The 22,391-nt window shown below is 43.1% G+C and overlaps 1 protein-coding gene and 1 long non-coding RNA gene across 5 annotated transcripts; one reads left to right on the top strand and one right to left on the bottom strand.

The window, feature by feature from the left end:
- Positions 1 to 1,186: 1,186 nt before the first annotated feature.
- BCL7B (BAF chromatin remodeling complex subunit BCL7B) lies at positions 1,187 to 17,081 on the bottom strand. 3 transcript variants are annotated; one of them, XM_072943118.1, is made up of 6 exons: positions 16,840 to 17,081; positions 14,785 to 14,860; positions 5,547 to 5,643; positions 3,143 to 3,334; positions 2,495 to 2,679; positions 1,187 to 2,236 (listed from the first exon to the last, which is right to left on the bottom strand). In XM_072943118.1, exons 1-6 carry the CDS (start codon positions 16,929 to 16,931, stop codon positions 2,144 to 2,146), a joined length of 735 nt encoding a protein of 244 aa, XP_072799219.1. In that variant the 5' UTR covers positions 16,932 to 17,081; the 3' UTR covers positions 1,187 to 2,143. The 3 variants fall into 3 exon arrangements, with proteins under 3 accessions (XP_072799219.1, XP_072799220.1, XP_006201440.4); XM_072943119.1 differs by having other exon boundaries at positions 2,495 to 2,574; positions 16,840 to 17,076; XM_006201378.4 differs by having other exon boundaries at positions 2,495 to 2,574; positions 3,164 to 3,334; positions 16,840 to 17,075.
- LOC116284208 (uncharacterized) lies at positions 15,427 to 22,390 on the top strand. 2 transcript variants are annotated; one of them, XR_012061263.1, is made up of 4 exons: positions 15,427 to 15,526; positions 19,750 to 19,884; positions 21,626 to 21,769; positions 22,157 to 22,390. It is a non-coding gene; the product is annotated as an uncharacterized lncRNA (long non-coding RNA). The 2 variants fall into 2 exon arrangements; XR_012061262.1 differs by having other exon boundaries at positions 21,626 to 22,164.
- The last annotated feature ends 1 nt before the right edge of the window (position 22,391 follows it).

Raw genomic sequence — 22,391 nt, 5'->3', positions numbered from 1 at the left:
ATAGCACAGGGACCTATCTCAATCTTATAGTAACCTTTAATAAAAAATATGAAAATGTATATATGTATGTATCTGCATGACTGGGACATTGTGCTGTACATCAGAAATTGACACATTGTAACTGACTATACTTCAATTAAAAATAAAAATAAAATAAAATGAGATTAAAGAGACACAAGAATTAAATGCAATGTGTGACCCAAGCTTAGATCCTAGAACTGGGATGGGAGGGGAACTACTATAAAGTACATTATCAGGAGGAAGGTATAGCTCAGTGGTGGAGTGAATGCTTAGCATGCATGAGGTCCTGGGTTCAATCCCCAGCACTTTCATTAAAATAAATAAATAAATACACCAAATTACCTGCCCCTCAAAAGGAAAAACTTCCTTTGTTTAAACACATAAAGACATACTTGCTTTATGTACCACAGGCAATTCTAGTATCGGTGACATTTAACTTGACAATATTTTAGTCGCTACTATGTTAAATTATTAAGAAAAAACAAACTAGAGATAACAAAACAGGGCAGCAGAATGGACTGGGATTCTAGTCTCACCCATGATACCTGGAGCCCCCAAGAGAACTGTGAGGAATTGTTTAGGAAATACAGAAATGAAATTCTTTACTATACAGGAGGTAGAATTCTTTTCAACCATGACTCTATTGTTTTCCTTTGGAATCAGGAGCAAAAAAGAACTCATGGACAGAAAGCAGACTTGTGATAGCCAGGACCCTGGGGTTGGTGTACAAATGGGGAGCGACTGCTTAAGGGATATAAGGTAATGAAAACGCTTGGACCTAGATAGTTGTGGTGACTGCACAATACCGTGAATGTACTTAATGCCACTTAAAAATGGCTAAAATGGTAAATTTTAGGGTATATGTATTTTATTGTAATTTTTAAAAAGTAAAAAAAAAAAGAACAAAAGAACTCAGCCTCTTAAGGACCTGAAGCTGTCGGAAGCACGGCCACTGCCTGCAGTGTCCACAGGGACAGAAGTATAATTTGAACTACACGACAACTTCAGAGAGCCTTCAAATCATTTTCATCAGACAGTCACGCTGTGAAAGTTGAGACAATGGGCAGGACCCAGCCCAGGGTGTCTACACAAGCACTCAGCCACCACCACCCCCGGCCCCTGTCCCCACAACATTCAAGAATGAAGCACTCAGATACCAACAAGACATATTTCAAATAGTTTAATTTTAAAAATATTCTATTCAGTGCTAAAATATGTCTTCACTCACTGTTGCCCATTTTCTTAAACTTTTTTGAAACAAAAAATAAAATCACAAAGTTCAACAAAACATGCAGATTTCAAAGAAAAGGGAACTTTTCTAGAAAGTCTGAGCTGAAGGAGTACAGTGGGGATGGGTACTGTTGTCAGAACCTTAAATTCTTGCTGGGGCAGTTTGTGGCAGGGGTGCTGGGGACCGTAGTGGGGGGCAAGGGATGCTGGAATGAAATGTCCAGGTGAAAACAGGAAAGCTGCGTGTGTGTGTTGGGGGAAGGGCATGGTTATGGTGGGGGACAAAGGACTGTCAGCAGCTAGAAAGCCCATGAGGCAGGATAACCTCAGGAACGGGCAGAAGCGTCAGGACGGCAAGAAATCTATATGGACTTTTCTGCCCTCGTGCAGAGAAAAGCCCTTCCCTTTCCTTCCAAAGTCCACTCAGGCATTCTCCAACAGCAGCCTACAGGGCCCCTCGCCCTATAGGAAAGTCCGTGAATCTACAGTCTCCATTCAAGTTCAAGTAGCCCTAGGCACCCTCTTCTCTAGAGGTTGCCTTCCACAACTCTTTCCTCTTGCAGAAGCGCCAGCAGCTCCATCCAGAGGCTCTGGAGCAGAGACTGCTACCTGGAGGTGACAGATGAACCTTGGGGTGGCTGATGCTCCAGCCTACTTGGGGTGCAAAAAAGACATGAGTGCTCCTCTTCTCAGGAGCAAGCAGACAAGGTGCCAGGAATGGAAAGATGATGCTGCGACCCCAAGCCCTATGTCAGCCTTCCAGCTCAGAAGGCTCCTATGTGCAGGCTCTGGACCCCAGAGCTTGCCCTTACCCCAGCAACACAGCACAGCCAGAACCAGAATGCAATAAATAGAGGTGTGGGGCCAGGAGGCCAAGGGCGCCAGGGTGGTGCTAGCTTTCTGATGCTGCCTGCGGCACGGCGGGTTGGTCCACACAGAAGCGTTTCAGGGGTGGGGCACCTGAGTCTTCCTCTTCCTCAGCAACCTAGAAGCAGCCAGAGCATGAATTACAGGACCATCCCTCTGAACCAGACTTCCCCAACCGCCCTAGTTACAGCCCAGAAGCCCACCTGCAACCATCTCACAGATAACCAAACTTCCTCCCCTACCTTATAACCTGGAAGCCCAGTTTCCCCTGCTGCCTCTCCACCCCACTACAGCACACGAGATGCTACAGATTCAATGCACATCAACAGAGTCCTTACTTTTCTTTAGAGATTGGGAAACCCAAGTGCCTCCTTACCTGTGTCTCTAGTGGAACTGGTTCTTCCTTTGTGAGGGTGGGAGGTTCATCAGCAACCTCCGAGGCAGGCAGAGACGGCTCTGCAAAAGCAAGGGCAGCGTGACTGCAGGGCTTCCCAAGGCAAGAGACTCTTGTGGAATCTGCCTCAAGCTGGGAGAGCTTTCCTGGGAGGTGTGTGGAGGCACCTTGGGGAAGACGCAACACTGGCTGCAGAATCACTATAGATCGTAAGAAGAAATTCACAGGGTATAGCAAAAAGAGCGTGAACTCTAAAGTTAGAAGGAATGAAGTTGGAAACATCCGGTTCCACCAGTTACGAACTGTGTGATCATGGCCAAGCAACTTCACCCTTCAAAGACTACTTCCTTGTCTGTAAAATGGAGGTCACAGCTGCTGTTTCATAGGATTTTTGAGAGAATATACGAGGCATCAAATATGAAAAATGCCTTACACAGAGCCTGGCACTCAGCTGTGTTGCTTTTTTCTTCCTTCATTCTGTGAAAAGGGAAAATACAACCATTCCCCCAAACGGCCCAACGATTAACAAATGGCTTAAAGCTGCCTGGCTCTGAGGCAGCTTCTCCAACCTGTTACTCGAAAGAAGAGAAACACCAAGAGCAAGAGGCAATGCCCCTCCAAGGTGCTCACCTTGGGTCAACGGAGACTCACCCTCAAGGATCTCCTGGCCCAGAGTGGGAGGCTGGGAGTCATCTGTGCGGAAGTCAGAGGTGTGCGCTGGGCTCAGGGACTCGCTCTGCTGGGGGCTGGGGCTCGAGTTGGTACTGCTGTCCACCTTAAGTTGATAGACATCAGACACAGAACTCTGGTTGCTGTTTTCATCTGAAAACCAAACATGACAAAGGCCAACAGCTGAGGGTGGTACTCTTCAACACTAATTCAGTACAGAGCCAAAGGCCTGATGTCTCCACAGGCAGTGTGGACACAGTCGGGTTCACATTGGTCATGGCTGCAAATGGCCCCTGAACCAAAGGCAGACACTCATAGGGCCTCTGTGCACTGCAAATTATCAACAGAGTCTAAGCCGATTAATTTAACCATTTTCTATGTTACAGCATATATTTTAAGCACCAGGTGCAGTCCATTTATATCTCAGGAAGGTCAAGATATGCTTATTAATCACTTCTTTATTACCCATCAATTATAGCTGGGACCTGGTATTTTCTCAGTGTCCAAGGAAGGATGGGACGTAGTTATGCCTCTCAACCTTTCTCGTAACACAAGAGGTGCAGAAAAGAGGTGATCAGATCTGTCTGCCATCCTCGGCTGTCTGAAGGAAGGTGATAGTGTCTAGAGATGGTCAGCTCAGGCCCTCTCGGCTGCCCAGGCTCCACCTGACTGCCTCAAGGATCAAGGGATCCCACCTGGGAAGTGCTGTCTGAAGGCTTAAAGTCACCACCCAAGTTCAAAACATAGGAGTGAACAATTTCTTCCTCTCTCCCTCACCTCCCGCAGCCAGTCACCAAATCTGATCTGTCTTACTGCTCTGGTATTACCTGTGCGTGTGCATTCCTTCTCCTACAGCCATAGTTCAGGCCTCATTATCTCAGGCCTGGCCTCCTGCAACAGCCACCTCACTGCCCTTCCTCTGGTCTCATGTCTTCCCACTGCACCTCACATCACTGCCAGAGTGATCTTTCTAAACCCTTCAACACTATCCCTGCTGCCCAAAAGATAAATTTCAAACTCCAATGTTTCTCTGAGCAGGCACGAGATGACACACCTATCACAACCTAAAAACTCCAGGTTTACTGCCTGCTGCTATTCCATACACACCTGCGGCTCCGGCCAAGCTGGACCCGAACCTAAGAGCGGCTTTGTGTGCTGGTGTCTGGTATGACGTGCTCTTTCCATCTTCCCGGAGAGCCCCTGTACATGCCAACGTTCAGCTCAGGCGTAACTTCCTTCCCAGAGCCGTGCCCCAGCCTACTCTGGGTGGAAATGACCACCCTCTTTTTTACGCTCCTGCTGTACCCTGCGCACACCTGCATTTACTACTTAACACACCAGTCTCCTTCCATTACACTCTGTGCAGGCAGGCTTTGTGGCTTACCGGTCCTTCAATCTCCAGCGCAGTACACAGTACCTGGCACAAAGTTGGAGCTCATTAAATGTTCACTGAATGAAAAGGATGAGATGGTGGCCAAACTGAGGAAACGCAACCTCCTCTGTCTCCCAGAGCTTTATGATGACTGAACACCTCGCACAGAGCCAGAGATCTTTCCCGTTGTATTCTCTTCCTGTATCACGCTGACCTTGCGGGGGCTGGGGAAGAGGTGAGGAAGGGAGACCTGCACGCTCCCAGTCTAGTTCCAAAGAGAAAATCATAAGCCCTTTCCAACCTTTATCCCACAGAGACGGCTACCTTCTACACTAAAATGGGAGCAGCATTTTATTATAAAAAGAATAAAGCTCTGTCACTTGTGAACTTAGACAAACACTTTTCTTCTCCAAATATCAGTTTCCTTAAACAGGGCCGATGCTAACTGCCTGGTTTCTACCACAGGCTGATGCAAGGATAAATACGAGAAACTGAAGAGAAAGTGCTTCATAAACAGTAACTGTCACACAGTGGCAGTAATGCCACTGCCATTATGACTGCAGTGCTGACTCAGGCGGGATGTTTCCTGAGGACTGGTATAGGGAGCAGAACTTGCACTAACAGTGGACAGGCAGACAACCTGGCTGTGGGTGGCCTCCTCCCAGACAGTCTCATAAAACACACAGTCTGAAGAAAAGAGCTTTTGACTCAGAAAACCAGGACCTAACACAGGGTCTGTCACTTAGGAGTGATGTGACTTTAGATACATGACTTCACCTCTCTGAGCCTGTTTCCTTAACTGGAAAATGAGGATACTATTGTCTATCTTGCAGGGTTATTGTGAGGTTCAAATGAAAAGACTTATGCAAAGTGCCTAGCAAGATACCAGAAAAACAGTAGGCACTGAAATGACACACAGACTATTCTTCTTCTTATTAGTGGGTCATCCAAGTTTTCATTTTCCTGCAAGGAAGACATATGGATGCAACTCACCCTGGAATTCAAGAAGGAGAGAGGAATTGGCTGAGGCATCAGAGGGAAAGCCATTAGGTTCCCGGGCTGCTGAACTGTTCGATTTTGACTTTTCTTTCTAGAAAAGGAAAAAAAGAGGAATATGACAGAGCCAAGACTCACAGAGACAGAGAAGGTACTGAGACACCTCAGAGATCTGGATTAGGAACAGGAGGAGCGACAGCAGTTTCAGAACCCAGGACCCAAAGAACAGTGGAATCCTGGACAAGGTGGCCCCAAGCCTCGGTGTCTCTATCAGTAAAACGGACCCTTCCAGCGCTAACATCATGAATCACAGGTGGGAGGCGGAACATATGGTTCCCCTAGAGCTCCCTGCAGTGCTCTTCTGCCCTGATCAGAACGCTCTATCCAATTCTTCCCTGTGTGGATGGGTGAGAAACACAAAATACTCATTTGAGAGAGTCCTGTTTTAGTAGCACAGCAGGAAAATAAAAGTGAAAGAAAGGATCCCTAGCTGGACAAAGGAAGGAGTCACTTGACATGTACTGCAAGCAGGGACAGGACAAGGGCCCCTGCTGTCTCTGTTCCTGACCAATCAACCCCATCCATTCAAAACGATCACCTGATGTCCACCTCTGCCTGTTACATTCTCTCCTTCAAGCAGGACGCAGCTACACGTGTGGGGGAACCGCAGCGAGAAGGTAAGCACTAGCTTGCGACAAACAAGCCCACAGGAAGGGAAATAGTCAATTCAAGCATTTGCAAATAAGAGCATCCCAACAGCCAAAGTTCAAATCTGGATAATCTCAAATTTACTAATCCATACTTTTTATACATGTCTATTTATCGTACATACATTGTTCTAGTAATACAACTTAGTTCTTGTTAATACTCTCAAAACTATCTCGCAAGTAAATCAACTGTACACATTTATATGTGTCCTTCCCTTCATTTTTTCATATTCAGGCAAAATTTTAATGTAATTACACTTTATCGTTTTACTATACAGGCTATATGAACATGATTTTTGCTAGCTGCATAACATCCTGTGTACCACAACCACTTAATCACTACTTAACTAGTGGACATTCAGCTATACCTTATTTAGGATTATGTTTATTTATTGCTACTATGCTCAACTTTCACTTTTTCCTGGATTATCTTTATTTGGATAAATCCTCAAAAAATACTCTTTCTAGATCAGAAAGCATAAATATACAATTTTTCTTGAAATACACTGTCTCCCACCACTCTCTACAAGGTGGGTGGCAATATATTTGGTGTATAAGCATCACAACACTCATGCCAACCTTTGAATTTATCGTTATTTTTTTTTCTGATCTCTCATTTATCTTTATTTCAATGATTCTGTGCCCCTATATAATATGCATTCACTATAGGAAATTCTGAAAATGCACAGAAAGAAATGAAAATCACCTGTACAACCAGAGACAACCTATACTTATATCTGTATGAAAATGGATCATGATTCAGTATTATAATTTGCTTCCCCTCCGTCATTCACCATATTAAAAACATTTTCCTATGCCATTGAGTAATCTACCCTACCTTTTAAAATGGTTACAAAGCTTCATAACATATGGGTGCATGATAACTTAACGAATGCTCTACAATAAGATCTTTATTTTGCTTGCAACTTAAAAATACTGCCAACAGTACTGTAATGCTCAACACTGAAGATGTACTGTGTAGGCATCATGGTTATCTCCTGAGGATAAATTCCTAGAGAGTAAACTTCTAGATCAAAGGCATAAACATTGTGAAAGCATCTCCGATCTCAACTTTACTGAGGTATAATTGACAAATAAAATTATAAGATATTTAAACTGTACACTGTGGTGATCTGATATAGGTATACATTGTGAAAGGGTTCCCACCATCTAGTTAATTAAGCTTTTAAGTATGTATAAAAGTTTGTGCCAATTTCCTCTCCCATCAGCAGTGTCCCACTCCCTGGTATCCTTCACATGTTTTTCTTTACCAATTTGATCACTATTTTTCACTTTTTCCTAACCTAACAGGTCTACGCTAATACCTTAGAAGATGGCACATTACCATGGACCACTGGAACATAGATAAACTGATGGCCCTCAGGGTCCAGCTCAGAAACCAACACAAACACTGTGAGAAGCCCTCCAGAGAGGAGTCCTGAACAGGGAGAACTTGAAATAGGAAAGGGCCAATGGCTTATACGTGAGAAACGGGTGGGGTAGGGGGTTAGCAGTGTCCTTCCCCCTCATATGCACACATCCAAGAGATCTAGCAGCCTGATCTTTGGCCCTTATGGGTAATGGCATCACCAGAACCAGGGTTAGAGGAAAAATAAAAGGTGACTCCAGAGTCCCCCTAACTTTCACCCACCAGCTCCTTGGGCTTGGCGAGGATGGCTGCTTCCAGATAAAGGCAGCAAGCAGAAGACTGGTACTAGGGAGTTCCCTGGGAGTCAAGGGAAGATGGGAGTGGGTGGGAAGGGCTGAACCTGGAGGCTAACCCAATCCCCTAAATTCATTTAGAGGAGGGAACACAGAGTTTAGGCTACGTCCTCCCTTCGTTTACACATTTCTAGCCAAAGCAGCTCAGAGTCAAAAGAAATAAAAGATGAATATGCAGAAAAAAACTAATTAAGACACTGGAGGTAAACAAGCACCATGAAAGGCAACAAACAGAACAAGCTAAACCAGAAGAAGCAGACCAATAGGACAAAAAAATTTAAAACATAGTAAATCTCCTCAGAAAGATAGAAACTAGAAAGTTGTTTTAAACAACCACCAACTGAGGAAATTTGGTATGAGTAGTAAAATTGTTCAAAATGAAAATTAAGTGAATGAGTTTATTAGCAGAAACAAGTAACAGCTGAAGAAAAAAATTAATGACTAAAAACTAGGCTGAGAAGTCAGAATATATGAAGAAAAAATAAAGAGATAAAACAAACAGTTAAGAAATGAAGCTAGATGTGAACATTACAGGATATTCTTAGAAAAGTTCCAGGAGATCAAAGAGAAGAAATTCTAAGTTTCCAGGAGTGTAAGAGAAGCACCGACAAAGAATGAAGAATTAGACAGACATCAGATTTCTCAACGGCAAACCAGAAGCACAATTAACTAATTCAAAATGTTGAACGAAAATCATTTTGAACCTAGAATTTCACACTTGAGTATGACGAATGATAGCTGGAATACCAGGTCAAACACGGAGCAGAGGTGTGGAGAATTGTTTAACAGGTACAGAGTTTTATCTTTGCAGGATGAAGAGTTCTGGAGATGGATCACACAACAAGGTGAATGTACTCAACACTACGGACCTGTACACTTAAAAATGGCTAACATGATAAAGTTAACTGTCACGTGTATTTTACCACAATAGAAATAAAGTAAAACGAATAGAACCATTACTCCCCCCTAAAAAAACAAACAAACAAAAAAAAAACAGTAGAAATGCTGGGTCCCTGAGGACTCTTAGAACAGAAGTAGTACCACACCAGCCCTGGACTGCTTAGTCTTTTCCTCTAAGAATAAAACTTCCTTCTTAAACCATTGCTATTTGGAGTTCTCTGTCACCCACAGCTAAAGTTTAACCTAATATGTCCAATAAGCAGAAAACGTCAAATGAGGCAAAAGAGAACTGTAAGACATGCTAGGATACAAATACAAAAGATGACACAGCAGAAATTGTAGTAGCAGGTAGAACAGAATTTGAGATGAAAAAGGGCTGGACATAATGGACAAAGAGGGATATTACACACTGGTAAAGGGAAGAACAGGTCAAGAGGAGATAACAATCATGAAATAAATTCTTACTTTGTGGTTGGCTTTATTCCTTTGATTAACTATGTAAGTTTAAAAAGCTCTAAACGTTCTTAGAAACAATGAGCAGTACATACATGTAAAATTTTTTAAATGTGCAGTATATTGTGTATATGCATTTATATGCAATACACTGTATATGCGCAAATTGTAACAATTCTACCTAATAAAACTGAAAACTGAAAAAAAAAACCCCAACCATGAAATAACCAAACATATTTCAAAAACAGAGCTTCAAACTACAAAAGTGACAACTGACCCAACAGCCATGAAGAAGCAAACAAACCAACAATTTCACATACCCCTCTCAGAAACATATAAACATACAAAAGCAAGCAAAGATACAGAAGATTTGGATAACATAAATTCAACTGTTTTAATTTCATATTTAGACAGTATATGTGTTTTAATCATAACTGAACTGTCCAAAAATCAATCATGTACCAAGTCACAAAAAGTCCCAATAATCCCAAAGAACTAATATCCTACCAATTCAATGAAATTAAACACCAATTTTAAAAGGATAGCTCAAAAAAAAAATCTCACTATGTGGAAACTAAAAATCATTCTATTAAATAACCTTTGGTAAAGAGGAAACCAAAGAGAAACTTATGGAAAACTTACATCATCAATAACATTCTGACATTCAGATATGTCAAAATTTGTGGGAAACAACGAAGAGAAATGTATTTAAAAAGAAAAGAAAAACTAGGGAAAAAAAGCTAAGTGTTCAATACAAAAAGCTGGACAAAGAACAGAGTTATTAACTCAATAAAACAAAGGAAATAATGGCAGAAACTAATGAAATAGAGAACCAAGCAAACAAAAGAAAAGATTAACAAAAATTACAAAATGACTTTTTTATGAAGATTTTAGGATCATACTATGGAAAAAATGCAAATAACAAATGTGAAAGAGGCAAAATAATTACCAATGTAACAGAGACTTTAAAGTACAAAAGAATATTATAACTACATAGTAGTACACTTGAAAACTCTGATGAGTGTTCAGCAGGCATACGTACTGCTGGCATTCAGGACAGGCCAATTAATTCTTACTGCACAGGACTGAATCATGCATTGCCAAACGTTTAGCATCACTGGCCAACCAAAAAATGCCCTGCCTCATTTCCAAGCTCTCCTGGGGAGGTGGGGAAAGAGGAAGACCCAGCACTGTCCCCTATTAAAGAACCAATGGCCTACCTGGAATGGATACACTTCTGTAAAATATATAAAAGAGCAAAATAAGTACAAAAAAAAGAGAGAGAGAAAACCTAAATACATCACCATTAAAGCCAGTGTAATGAAAATCAACACTCCTCACCTTCACCCAAAGGCCCAGAAAGTACTAAATGTAAGTTCCATCAAATTTTCTCATTTTGAACAAGTTGTTCTAGAAATCAAAAGAGGGGAAATTGCCTAACTTATTTTAAGAGGCTGGTGTAATCTTAATACCAAAACAAGGTCAAGACAGCATTAAGAAAAGAAAATTATAGACCAATTTTACTTATGAACTAGATGAAATGTTTTAAAAGAAATATTTGCAAAATGAATGTAATATTATATGGGGGAAAAAAGGCACGTCCAAGTAGAATTTGTCTTAAGAATGAAAGAATGGTTCAACATCAGAAACTCCATTAATATAAGTCTTCATTTTAATATAGTTTAGAGAAGTCACATGAACATTTAAGTAAATGGAGGAAAAGCAGCTAGATAAAGCCCAACATCTATTCATAATTTTTAATAAGTCTTAGAAAAGTAAAAAGAGAAGGGCTGAGGCAAAAAAATAGTGAGAGAACACTGAGATTGCACCTGTTCACGTGAAACTTTCTTCCCAGGTCCTACAGCACAGGCTTTGCATAGTATCCATGGGCAGACAGGCACTAAGCAGAATTAGCTGGAAGCTGAACGGGTAGACTGAGTTTCTGATGTACCCGGACCAACTTTTTTGCTACCAGTTGTATGTTTTTATCTGTGGATGGCTTGCTTGGGATGCAGATTTTGGAAACTCTTTGTATAAAGGTGTGAAGAGATGGGTTGCTACAAGGCATGGAAGGAGTTTTAAGTAAAGGCAGACCTTCAGTTACCCTAAGATTTCATAGGCAGTTATGACAGCAGCAGTAATGCTGCTTACCAGCTGAGAGGCAGCTGAATGGATGCTCATGGGATAGAAGAACAAACTTTCAATTTTTATAAATATTTATAAGCCACCACCCCCCAAAAAAAAGAAAAGAGAGAAGGGAATTATTCATTTTGGTAAAGACTATCTTTCCAAAACCTACAGCAAGAAAGAAAACCCATCCTACTTAACATTAAGACACACTAAAAACTGAGAGCAAATAAATCTATCTAAGAGCAGATAAAACAACACAAAAAAATAAAGAACTCAAAAACAACAAAACAGATATGAATATGGCATACAATCAAGATGACATCACAAACCAGTGGGAAAGGACAGACTATGCAGTGAACAGTATTACAGGAAACGGCTCACTGCATGAAGGAAAATTAAAATTAGATCCATATATTCACCATTTAAATAAAAACAAAAAACCTACAAGGATTAAAGCTCTAAATGTCAAAGTCAAAAACTAAAAAGCTAATAGAAGATGAAGAAGTTCTCTGTGACCATGGAATGGAGAACAGTTTTGAAACAAAACCCCGAAAATAAAATATAAAAGTAACTAGAGTTTTCTGTATCTAGAATGCTAATCAAAGGCACCATGCAAATCAGAAAAGTAAAGACAGGAAACCCAATACAAGAATAAGGAAAATATAAGAAATCAGAGAAGAGGAAATCTAAATGGATAAAAAGGAAATCTGAACACACAAAAATGATCAACCTCATCAGTAATCAGAGAGATGCAAATAAACAGAGCTACCACTTTACATCTCTTAGACTGGCAGGACTTAGGAATCAGGAGTTAGATAACATTGAATGTCGATGAAGATGTGGACAATGGGAACCCCCCAGCACTGGGGAAGTGTACTAACTATACAACGCAGCTGTTCAGAAGAGAGATCTGGCAGCGTGTAGTAAAAACAGCTATGCAGATAACAGAGCAATCTCACTCCTGGGCGTCTAATCCACAGAAAACCTCCCATAAGTCCTCAAGGAGAATGGCTTAAGGGATGTCCACCAGTCACCTGTGCTACCAAAAAAGCTAGAGGCACACACAGTCACAAATAGACCCATATGCAGACACTTGAATTATGACAAAGGTAGTTCTACAGAGCAGGAGGAAAAGAACAGTCTTCTTAAGTGGTGGGACAAATGCATGCTTACACTGAAAAAAATGAAATTGGGCCCCACCTTCAAAATACACAAAAATCAGAGGGGAAGGTATAGCTTAGTGGTAGAGTGTATGCTTAGCATGCACAAGGACCTGGGTTCAATCCCCAATACTTCCATTAAATAAATAAATAAATAAATAAAACCTCATTACCTCTCCCCACCCCAAATATAAATAAATAAACCTAATTACCTCCCCCACCCCCCAAAATACGCAAAAATCAACTCCAGGCATATTTTAAATGGGAACAGAATAATAAGTTTATATAAGATTATATAGAAGAATATCTTTGTGGTCTCAAAGAAGGAAAAGATTTAAGACATTTAAAAGCACTAATTATAAAAAAAAAGATTATTTTGTCTACATTAAATTAAAAACTTCTTTTCCTCAAGGCAGCATAAGTAGAGAGCAAAGACAAGCCATGGAATGGGAAAAGGAATGGACATTGTATAATCAATAAAGAATATGTGTCCAGAACCCAGAGAATCCCTACAAGTCACAAGAAAAAGACCACAGCCAAAAAGACTTAAACAGGCACTTCCTAAACCCCTAAAAGGATATTGAAAAGATTCTCCATCTCTTTAGTAATTACATAATTAGTTTTCAAATTAAAACCACAATGAGATATCTTTACATATTAAGTCTAACAATAAGCAACTATTGATGAGTATTTGGAGCAATGAGAGCTCTCGTATTTCTGGTGGGAATATACACTGGTACAACGACTTTAGGAAACAGTTTAGTATTAGCTAGTATAGGTCAAAATTATCCTAAGATTCAGCAATTCCACTCCTAGGAATATATCCTAAGAAAACTCACATACATATTAACCCATATACTGAGCAAGAATGTTCACAGGAACATTGTACCTATTATCTCAAACTGGAAAAAACCCAAATATCCACCTACAAGAGAACCGAAAAGATAAATTATGGTACAGACCTATAAACTCCACACAGCAATGAAGAGGAACCAACAGCTCCAGAAACATGGATGATTTTATAAACATCATGCTGGGCAAAAAAAGCAAGACACACAAAAACAGATACTTCATGACACTGTTTATATAAAGTTAAAAAATGTTTACAAATTACTAAAGAAGTGATCAGAAAAGCAAAAGTAAGAGAGTGATATCCTCTAGAGGGGAGGGAGGGAGATGCTGGGAAGAGTCACAGAGGCTTCAGGTGGAGTCGGCATGCTCTATTTTTTGTCCCAGCAGGGTTTTTTTAAAATTATTTTTTCTTTTTGGGAGGGAGTTAATTAGGTTTGTTTGTTTGTTTATTTAAATGGAGGAACTATGGGTTGAACCCGGGACCTCGTGCATGCTAAGCACACACTCCACCACTGAGCTATACCCTCCCCAATTTTATATACTTTTCGGTAGGTGTTTTATACTTCAGTTCATTTAAAAACAATTAGGAAAAGAAGAGTTGGAGAAACCTGAGTGTTTATCACCCAGGGAATGTACAGACAAATGTGGTCACTGCACATAAGAGAATACAGTGCAAGAGTCAAAGGTAGTAACTTTATTTACAATTACAGAAACATATAGAGGTCCCCAAAACAAAAGGAAAATAAGGATTTACAGTGCATCTATAAATAGATGCAAACTTTTAAAATATATAAATATGAAACAATGCTATGTATTTTTCAAAGCAGAAGTGTCCAATAAGCCCACGGAAGATGAATTAGAAAGGTATACACTACAGAAGGAGGCTAATTGGATAAAAGGAAAAGTCCACAAAGTTTTCTGATAGGGCCGGGTAATAAACATTTTAGGCTTTGCAGGGCCATTAGCTCTTATGGTAAGTACTCAACTCTGCCATCACGACTCAACGCAGCCACAGACAATAAGGAAACCAACGGGCACAGCTGTGTTCAAATAAAACTATACAGACAATCATAGAGAGCAGGCCAGGGCTGTAGTTTGCCAAACCCTGGAAAAGAGGAACAGGTTAAGGAAAGGGAATAAAGGGAGAAAATAATAAAATAAGTGGCTTTGCATGAACCAATGACAGAGGGTGCCTTGAAGTATTTTCAACTCAATTCTGGGGAATAAATTCCATTATAATTAAGAAGCAACAAAGAAAGAAAAAAAGAAAGACGGTACCTTTTGGTTGTTTTGATTTTCTTCCACACTTACCTCCTTGCTGTCCGTCACAGGAACCCACTTAAATATCCTAAGGGACGTGTCACCCACAGTCACCCACTTTTTCTCCCTAAAATAAAGACACTTCTTAGAACTGATAATAAAATATTTTGTTCATAACTTGTGATTTTCTACTTCTCAGCAGATCATTCCTTCAATTTTAAATGTCTTCTAAACTTCCTTACCTTCCAGGGCATCCCTTCCAGAAAGACTTCTCCATCAAATTCCTTTGGCTCAGAATCCTCTACCTGCCACCTCTGCTCATGTACAGTGCACCAAAACCTTTTTTCTTCCCAGACTATGGCACTTTAGAGTATCAGCATATTTTCAAATTCAACCATATATCTGGCATCACTTCTTTATTTCCCCCAAATTAATTCAATTCCATTGATATTTATAAAGGCCTATTACACAAGGCCCTGCAGGCGATAAAAGATATATAAGACAGGATCTCTACCTTTTGAACTCATAGGAATGAAAAGATAAGTAAAGAAATCATTGTAACACACAAAGGTGGCAAGGAAGAAGGCTGAAAGAGTAAGATCAGGATATCCCAATGGAAGGCAGAACTCCTATGACTCCTGTGGAACTCTGGATTGAAACACGATTCCAATTAAAAATAATCACAGGAGCAGGACAGGATGCCTCCAGCTAACAGAACTGAGCCTCATACTGGCTTCTGAAAGAGGTGAAGGCCAAGCCATGAAAAGACTGCTTTAAGGTTTTACTTGAAAGAGTAAGTTACTTTTAAGATATGCTTTAAAACAAATGAGTTTTAGGGGGAGGGTACAGCTCAGCGGTTAGAGTGCATGCTTAGCATGCAAGATGTCCAGGGTTCAATTCCCAGTAATGAAACATTATTTGCTAAGAGGGGGAGTGCCAGAAGATTCACACTTGAGAAAAATGCAAAATGATGAATGGACTGGGGAATTAGTCAGCCCTGAAAAAGGGAGATCATAGGGAGGCTGGTACAGAATTCCAAGTCAGAGAAGACGGTCACCTGCCCTAGGCTACAAGTGGAGACAGAGGTGGCCAGAAGAGAAAGGTATGCCCATTTATTCTTGGGTTTCACCAAAAAACCTAGGATGAAATTTGGAGGGGAAAAATCATTAATTAGTATTTATGAGTCCAACTATACATGAAACTCTTAGAGATAAAGCGATAGGGGACTAAGTCTTTCGGACAAATGGACAAATAAACATGCAAATAAAGTCCCAGGTAATGATGACTCTAAAAGGGGTGGAGGATGCAGGGCAGGAGGGCTTGGAAAAGGCTTCCTGGAGAGAGCTAACACTTACGAGGGCTTAAAAATTATACTAATAATCAGCTAGAGAAAAATACTCAAGAAGTTGGCACAATTACTTGCCTGTGAAAGCTTAAGGTGATAACGCATTGGAGTTCCTGGTACAAAACAGGTCAACGCACGCCTACAATGAATGTTATAGGAGCTGTTTTCAAACGAGGAGTAGATCCCGACTCCTCTATTAACAGCCCCCAGGCCACCAAGAGAAAATGCCTACTCAGCTCGCGGCGTGCGGGCCGGTATTAGAGGAACGACAGGGGGATTCCTATTACCGCTTGGTCCCGTGGGAGGTAGGTTTACCAAGAAGTTCTCACCTAACTTAGACGACTTAATACGTAGAGCGCTCAGTCTGCCCAACGAGAAACTCTCAAAAACTGTTAGATATTATTTGGGACAGTTAAGAACCAAAAGGCTCCTGAGACAGGCGGGCGCGAGGAAGACGACGCGCGAGGACCGGCGTGCAAGCCAGGCCCCGTGGACCAAGAGTGGCCGGAAGCCAGCAGCATCCCCAGGCACCGCACTGCCGGAGGGCAGATGGGCGGGTCCGCAAGCCGGGGGACCCGCTGATTGGTCGCAGCCGGCGCGCCCTCTGACCTCACGCCAACACGAGCGGCACCTTCCTCCCGCCTTCTCCGCTTCCCCCTCCCCCCAGTGCCTGCCGGTCGGCTCCCACGCAGCCCGCCAGTTAGCTGCTGTTTGGGCTTGGGCCAGCGACCCCGCGAGTACCCTCAGCTCCAGTCCCTCACCATTTCCGCACTTTCTCGATGGCCGCCATCACCTTCTTGATGTCGTCTTTGGCCCGGCTGCGGGTCTCGGCCCGGACCGACCGGCCCGACATGGCGGCGGGTGCGGCGGGGGCCGGGGCACTGCTCCCAAGACACGGAGAATCGCGCGCCTCACGCGCCGCCGCCCGCCAGGCGCAACAGCGTCACCGCAGCCGTCGCCCCCTCCGTGCGCGCGTGCGCGAGGAAGCGCGCGCACCCGCCCGCCCCCTGGGACTCGAGCCATCAGTGCGCCTGCGCGCCCCGCCCCGGGCGTCCCTACCCGGGCGCCCCACCCTGGGCGTCTCGGTAGTCGGTTCGGCCCCACCCAGGCCTGGGTGTTTGGCGAGTTGGCGGCACGTGCTGTGTGCTGCGTGAAGTGTGAGGCGCTGCAAGCGGGGTCGCTGGCCCTTTTCCAGGGGCTTTGAAGGTAGGGATCTTCATCCTCTGGCCAAGGGCCATAACCTGTGTTATGGACTTGACCCTAACGGATGGAGGTTCTGCACCATCTTGTACTGCTGCCTCTCCTGTGGAGCGCTGGCTCCCCACATATACCTCTGGGCTCCAACCACATAGAATTTCACACCTTAAGTTGTCTTCCAACCTTTGTACACATATGTCTTGGGGAATCCTCTTATCTCTTCAGCTGATAACTGATTTTAGTTTTCCAACATACAGTTCAAACTCCAAGAAGCCTTCCCTGATACTCTGCTATCTGCTTTGTCCGTACTTGGCTCCCTACATCATTAATTGTTGATTAAATGATGCCTGCGTTTTGCAAGGCTAAGTGCTGTGGACAAAATCTGGGTTTTTTGCTTTCAAAGAGCTTCCAGTTTAGTAGACCATTGCAGACGAGAGAACAGACATTTAAAATGCCATTTTATAAATGCTACGCTAAGGGAAGTACAAGGTGCTGTAACAACCCTAATCTAGATGAGGGGTGTCCAGAGGCTTGGGGAAAAAACAACCTTGAAGTTGAACTCGGAAAATATGGTAGGTACAATTTTTCTAAGGTCTAACTGTGTCCAAAGACGTTGTGGAGGCTCAGTAGATGTTTGGGTGAATGTTCAATCTTCAGTGCAGCTCCCTTGCTTTTTTGCACCACCACCCCCCCCCCGTCCCCCAGGCATTTATTTCTGCAGTATGCAGGGAGGGTCTTGTAACAGCTGCTTCAGGAGACATAAAGGGAGCAGGTGACAGTTTGCCCTGGGTGGTAGTGGCTACGTCTCTCACCTCTAGAGAAACTTCCTTTTGTGTACCCCAGAGAAATGTCTAGCTAACCCTGAACTTGACACAGCCTCTGACTGTGGCTGTTTATAGCCTTTCATGATCCACCAGCATCATGACTTGGTAGGCATATGTTTGTCTTGTTGGTGAGGGGCCCAGAAAGTGCCTGCCTGACTGAGGAGTGAAAAGAGCTGAACCAGAATATGGAGGGAAGGATGATTTAGAAATAACCAGATCGAGGAGGAGGGGCAGGATAGAACGCATGCTTGGCATGCACGAAGTCTTGGGTACCTCTGTACCTGAATCCCCAGTACCTCTGTTAAAAATAAACAAATAAGTAAACTAACCTAATTACCTCCCCCACCAACCAACCAATCAATAAATAAATTAAAAAAAAAACAGAATCAAAAGTGGAAGTCTGTTTCTCAAAGCCACTGATCCAAAATAACTGAACCCAGGAACTATCTGAGCACCTGCTATATGCCCTACAGCAGTGAACATAGTGGGTGACACAAAGATGACTAAGACACACTCCCTTCCCTTGAGGGGAGGATAAGGAAAGCACTAGGAAAATAAAACACAAGGCAGAACGTGGTAAGTGTCCTGTTCATCGGGCCCCCGGTCTAGGCACACAACACCAGATGGTTATGTCCCCCTTCTCTCTCCCCCATGTCCAAGTCATGACCAGCCTCCCCCTGAGGTTTCTCCCCTATAGCTTCTCTGTACTCCACAGCCCACTGCTTCTCCCCACTGCGTTAGCCTCCCGCATCCATCTCTCCTCCAGCCCAGCCCACCCTTCTCATCAACCACCCTGCTCTGAAGACTCAGTGATCTCCTATTTCCTGATCACATTTGTCCCCCTGGCCCTGCATTCCCCACCTTATCTCCTTCTGTGTAAGGGAGTGATTAAAATGGGCACCTGCCAACTATTCCCTGCAGGCTGCACAAATGCCCTCTGTTGACATACTTTTAAAAGATCGCACCTGAACATTTTCTAGGTGAAAGCCCTGTGCTTGACGCAAGGGGCCGGGGTTGCTGAGATGAGTGCCCCAGACCTCTGCCTTGGGCAACCTGCATTCAAGGCAGTGACTTCCCTTCTCAGAGTAAAAGCTGCAGTGGCCTGCAGTGTTCTAGCTGTCCCCATACCTCCTCCCATTAATTCTCTGACCTCACCTCCTACACCTCTACTCTTTGCTGTCTGTGCCCTAACTATGCTGGCCTCCTTGCTCATCTGAAAATACCAAAACTCCTGCCTCAGGGCCTTCGCACTTTGCATTCAACCTGCAACATCCATCCCATCATGCACATATATATTTACATGCCTTGCTCTCACCTCTTTCAGGCCTTTACTCAAATACCGTCTTCTCATTGCAGCCTACCTGGCCACCCTCCCTAGGACTGCAGTATTCAATCCCACACACACTCTGTATCCCCCTCCCCGATTTATTTTTCCACAGAACATTCATCACCATCTGGAATACTGTTTTATTTGTCTGTCTTGCTCATTATCTATCTTCTTTCAGTAGCCCCATGAAGGTAGCAACACGGTCCATTTTTTTTTGTTCACTGATTATCCCTGGCACCTAGAACAGAGCTTGGCACTCAGTGGGTGCTCCTTAAATATTTGTTGCATGAATTCCCAGACTCAATGCTTTACTTTCCATGAAGCCTTCTCCAGATCACTCCAAGCAAGAAGGAGGAAATCTTGCTCCCCTGAACCCCCCCAGGCAGGCAGGAGAAGCTAGCCTGAAGACCACACAATGTCCTCCCGTGTTCCTGAAGATCATATGCTTAATCACAATTGTAAGTTCTTTGACTTTTCATTTGCTCTGTGTTATCTGCTGTCCCCTGAAATGTCAGCCCTGTGGTGGCAGGGACCCCATAGTCAGGTTCACCGGCACATCCCCAATGCCTAGCACAGCACTTGACACAGAGGAACTATTTAAGAGTGTTACTGAATGAAGGAAGGAATGAATGACCACTGCCCCTCCCTACAGGCTCTCTTTAAGGCCCACCATCAGCTGTTTTCTCCCCTTCGGCCCCACCTACATTACCTGTAAGTCATTCCACTTTTTTTGTCAGGGCAGTTTAGCTCCTCTGCAGCACACAGTCCTTCCCAAACCAGCACACCTGCCTGGGGCCAGTGCGCCTTTGACGACCAGGTCTCTCCTAAAATCCTTTCCATGGCTCCTCATTGCCTAAGCGCAAACTCATATCGTAGCATTACTCAAGGTCCCAAATATGACCTCAATCACAGGGAAAAGAATGCTAAGAGACAGAAACCCTGGGTTGGAATCCCAGCTCCGCCATTTACTTGTCTTGTGGTTTTATGGTCACTTAACCACTCTGAATCCTAATTTTGTTTTGTCTTTGCCCCTGTCTGTACTCTTAGCTCCAGTGCACAGGACCTGTTCCCTGAACAGACTTTGCACACTTCCACCTCTGTGCTATTACTCACGCTGCTTCTCCCCTGGGGAATGCCACCCCCTCTCCTAACCCACTCACCATCCTCCTTTCGAATAACCCATCTTTCAACACTCAACCAGGGTTCATTGTACTGTTCTCTCTACTTTTGTATACTCTGAAATTTTCCATAATAAAAAGGCTTTTTTTTTTTAAAGGGATACAGTAAAATTCAAAGGTTAAAAAAAATAAAGCAAGTCCACCCCTCTTTCCCTCCCTGGTCCCACGATCACCCTGTTCCCTAATGCCTAACCTTCTAAAGATGGTCTACAGCAATGACCCCAAGTTGGCTGCACCTGGGAAGCTTCAAAAGCGACTGATGCCTGGGTTCTTCTCCCCACTGCCCCCACTCCTAGAGGTTCTGATTTAAGGGACTGCAGCCTGGACTGGGATTTGTTTTTAAGCTGTACAGCCAAAGTTCAGAACCACTGATCCACACATTAACAAACATACATACAAAAGTACATATTCACACAAATGGTTGCAGCACACTCCATGCATTATTCTGTACTTTTGGATATTTTATGTAACATTTCATTGTATTTGTTCTCTGTTGCTGCTGTGACAAATTACAACACAGTTAGTGGCTTAAACAGCACGAGCATATTATCTTGTAGATTAGAAGTCTGATAAGTGTCTCACTGGGCTAAGTTCAAGGCTAAGTTCATTCCTTCCTAGAGGCTTTAGGGGAAAATCTGTTTCCTTTTCCAACTTCTAGGAGCTGCCCACTTTCCCTGGTTCACCTTCCAAGACGAACACCTTCAAGTTGAGTTCTCTGTCTGCTGCCATCTCTGTCTCTCTTCTGCCTCCTCTTCCACCTTTAAGGACATTGTCTCCTGTGATTACATTGGGCCCACTCAGATCATCCAGGATAATTAAAGCCAACTGATTAGTGACCTTAATTCCATTTGCTACCTTAATTCCCTTTTGGCATATGCAGCGGACTCAATGTCTGTGTCACTGCAAAATTCTTATGTTGAAATCTTAACCCCCAGTGTGATGGTATTAAGAGGGGTCTTTGGGAGGAAATTAGGTCATGAGGGTAGAGCCCTCATGAATGGTATTTGTGCCCTTATAACAGGGACCCCAGAGAGCTCTCCTGCCCTTTTTCTTCCATGTGAGGACACAATGAGAGGACAGTTATCTATGAACCAGAAAGCAGGACCTCGGACCAGACATCAAACCTGCCAGGGCCTTGATCTTGGACTTCCCGTCCTCCAGAACTGTAAGAAATAAATTTCTGTTGTTTAAGCCAACCAGTTGATGGTACTTTGTTATAGCAGCCCAAACTAAGACGCATGTATCCTAACAAATTCACAGGTTCTAGGTATTGGGATGTGGACATCTTGGGGTGGGGAGGGTGCATTATTCTGCTGCTGTATCATAGAGATTTGTCCAAAGCAGGAGAAAATGTATCTAATGTATTTTTGATGATCTTATGTATAACCCAGTTTGGGAGCCAGTTGTTAGGACTTGCTCAGAAAGAATGTACAAGGCTGACTAAGGAGCTCTGACCTGGTTTCACTATTTAAATATTCTCCTTAAATAAAAAACAAGCAAACAAAAATATTATTTGACATTTGTAACATCCAGGCCTTCCTTCTCCCCACAGCCACAGGGAGTAAACATCTTGTATACTCCAAACATAGCCCATGGGAGATGTTCAGCAACTATTCATGGAAGGAAGGAAGGAAAGAAGAAAAGAAAGGGAAGAGGGAGAGAGCTCTCCTTACCCCCTGACACTGGGTCTGCCCAGTTTCCCATCTGCCTCTGAGTAAGCCTGTTCTCTCTTCTTCTCCAGCCCCTGTTGCTACTTTCAGACCCCTCCACACAAGGGTTCTGCGATA

This window comes from Vicugna pacos, chromosome 18 (assembly GCF_048564905.1).
Source record: "Vicugna pacos chromosome 18, VicPac4, whole genome shotgun sequence".
NCBI lineage: Eukaryota > Metazoa > Chordata > Mammalia > Artiodactyla > Camelidae > Vicugna > Vicugna pacos.
Note: the sequence above shows the minus strand (reverse complement) of the source record. Positions and strands in the feature narration are given on the sequence as shown.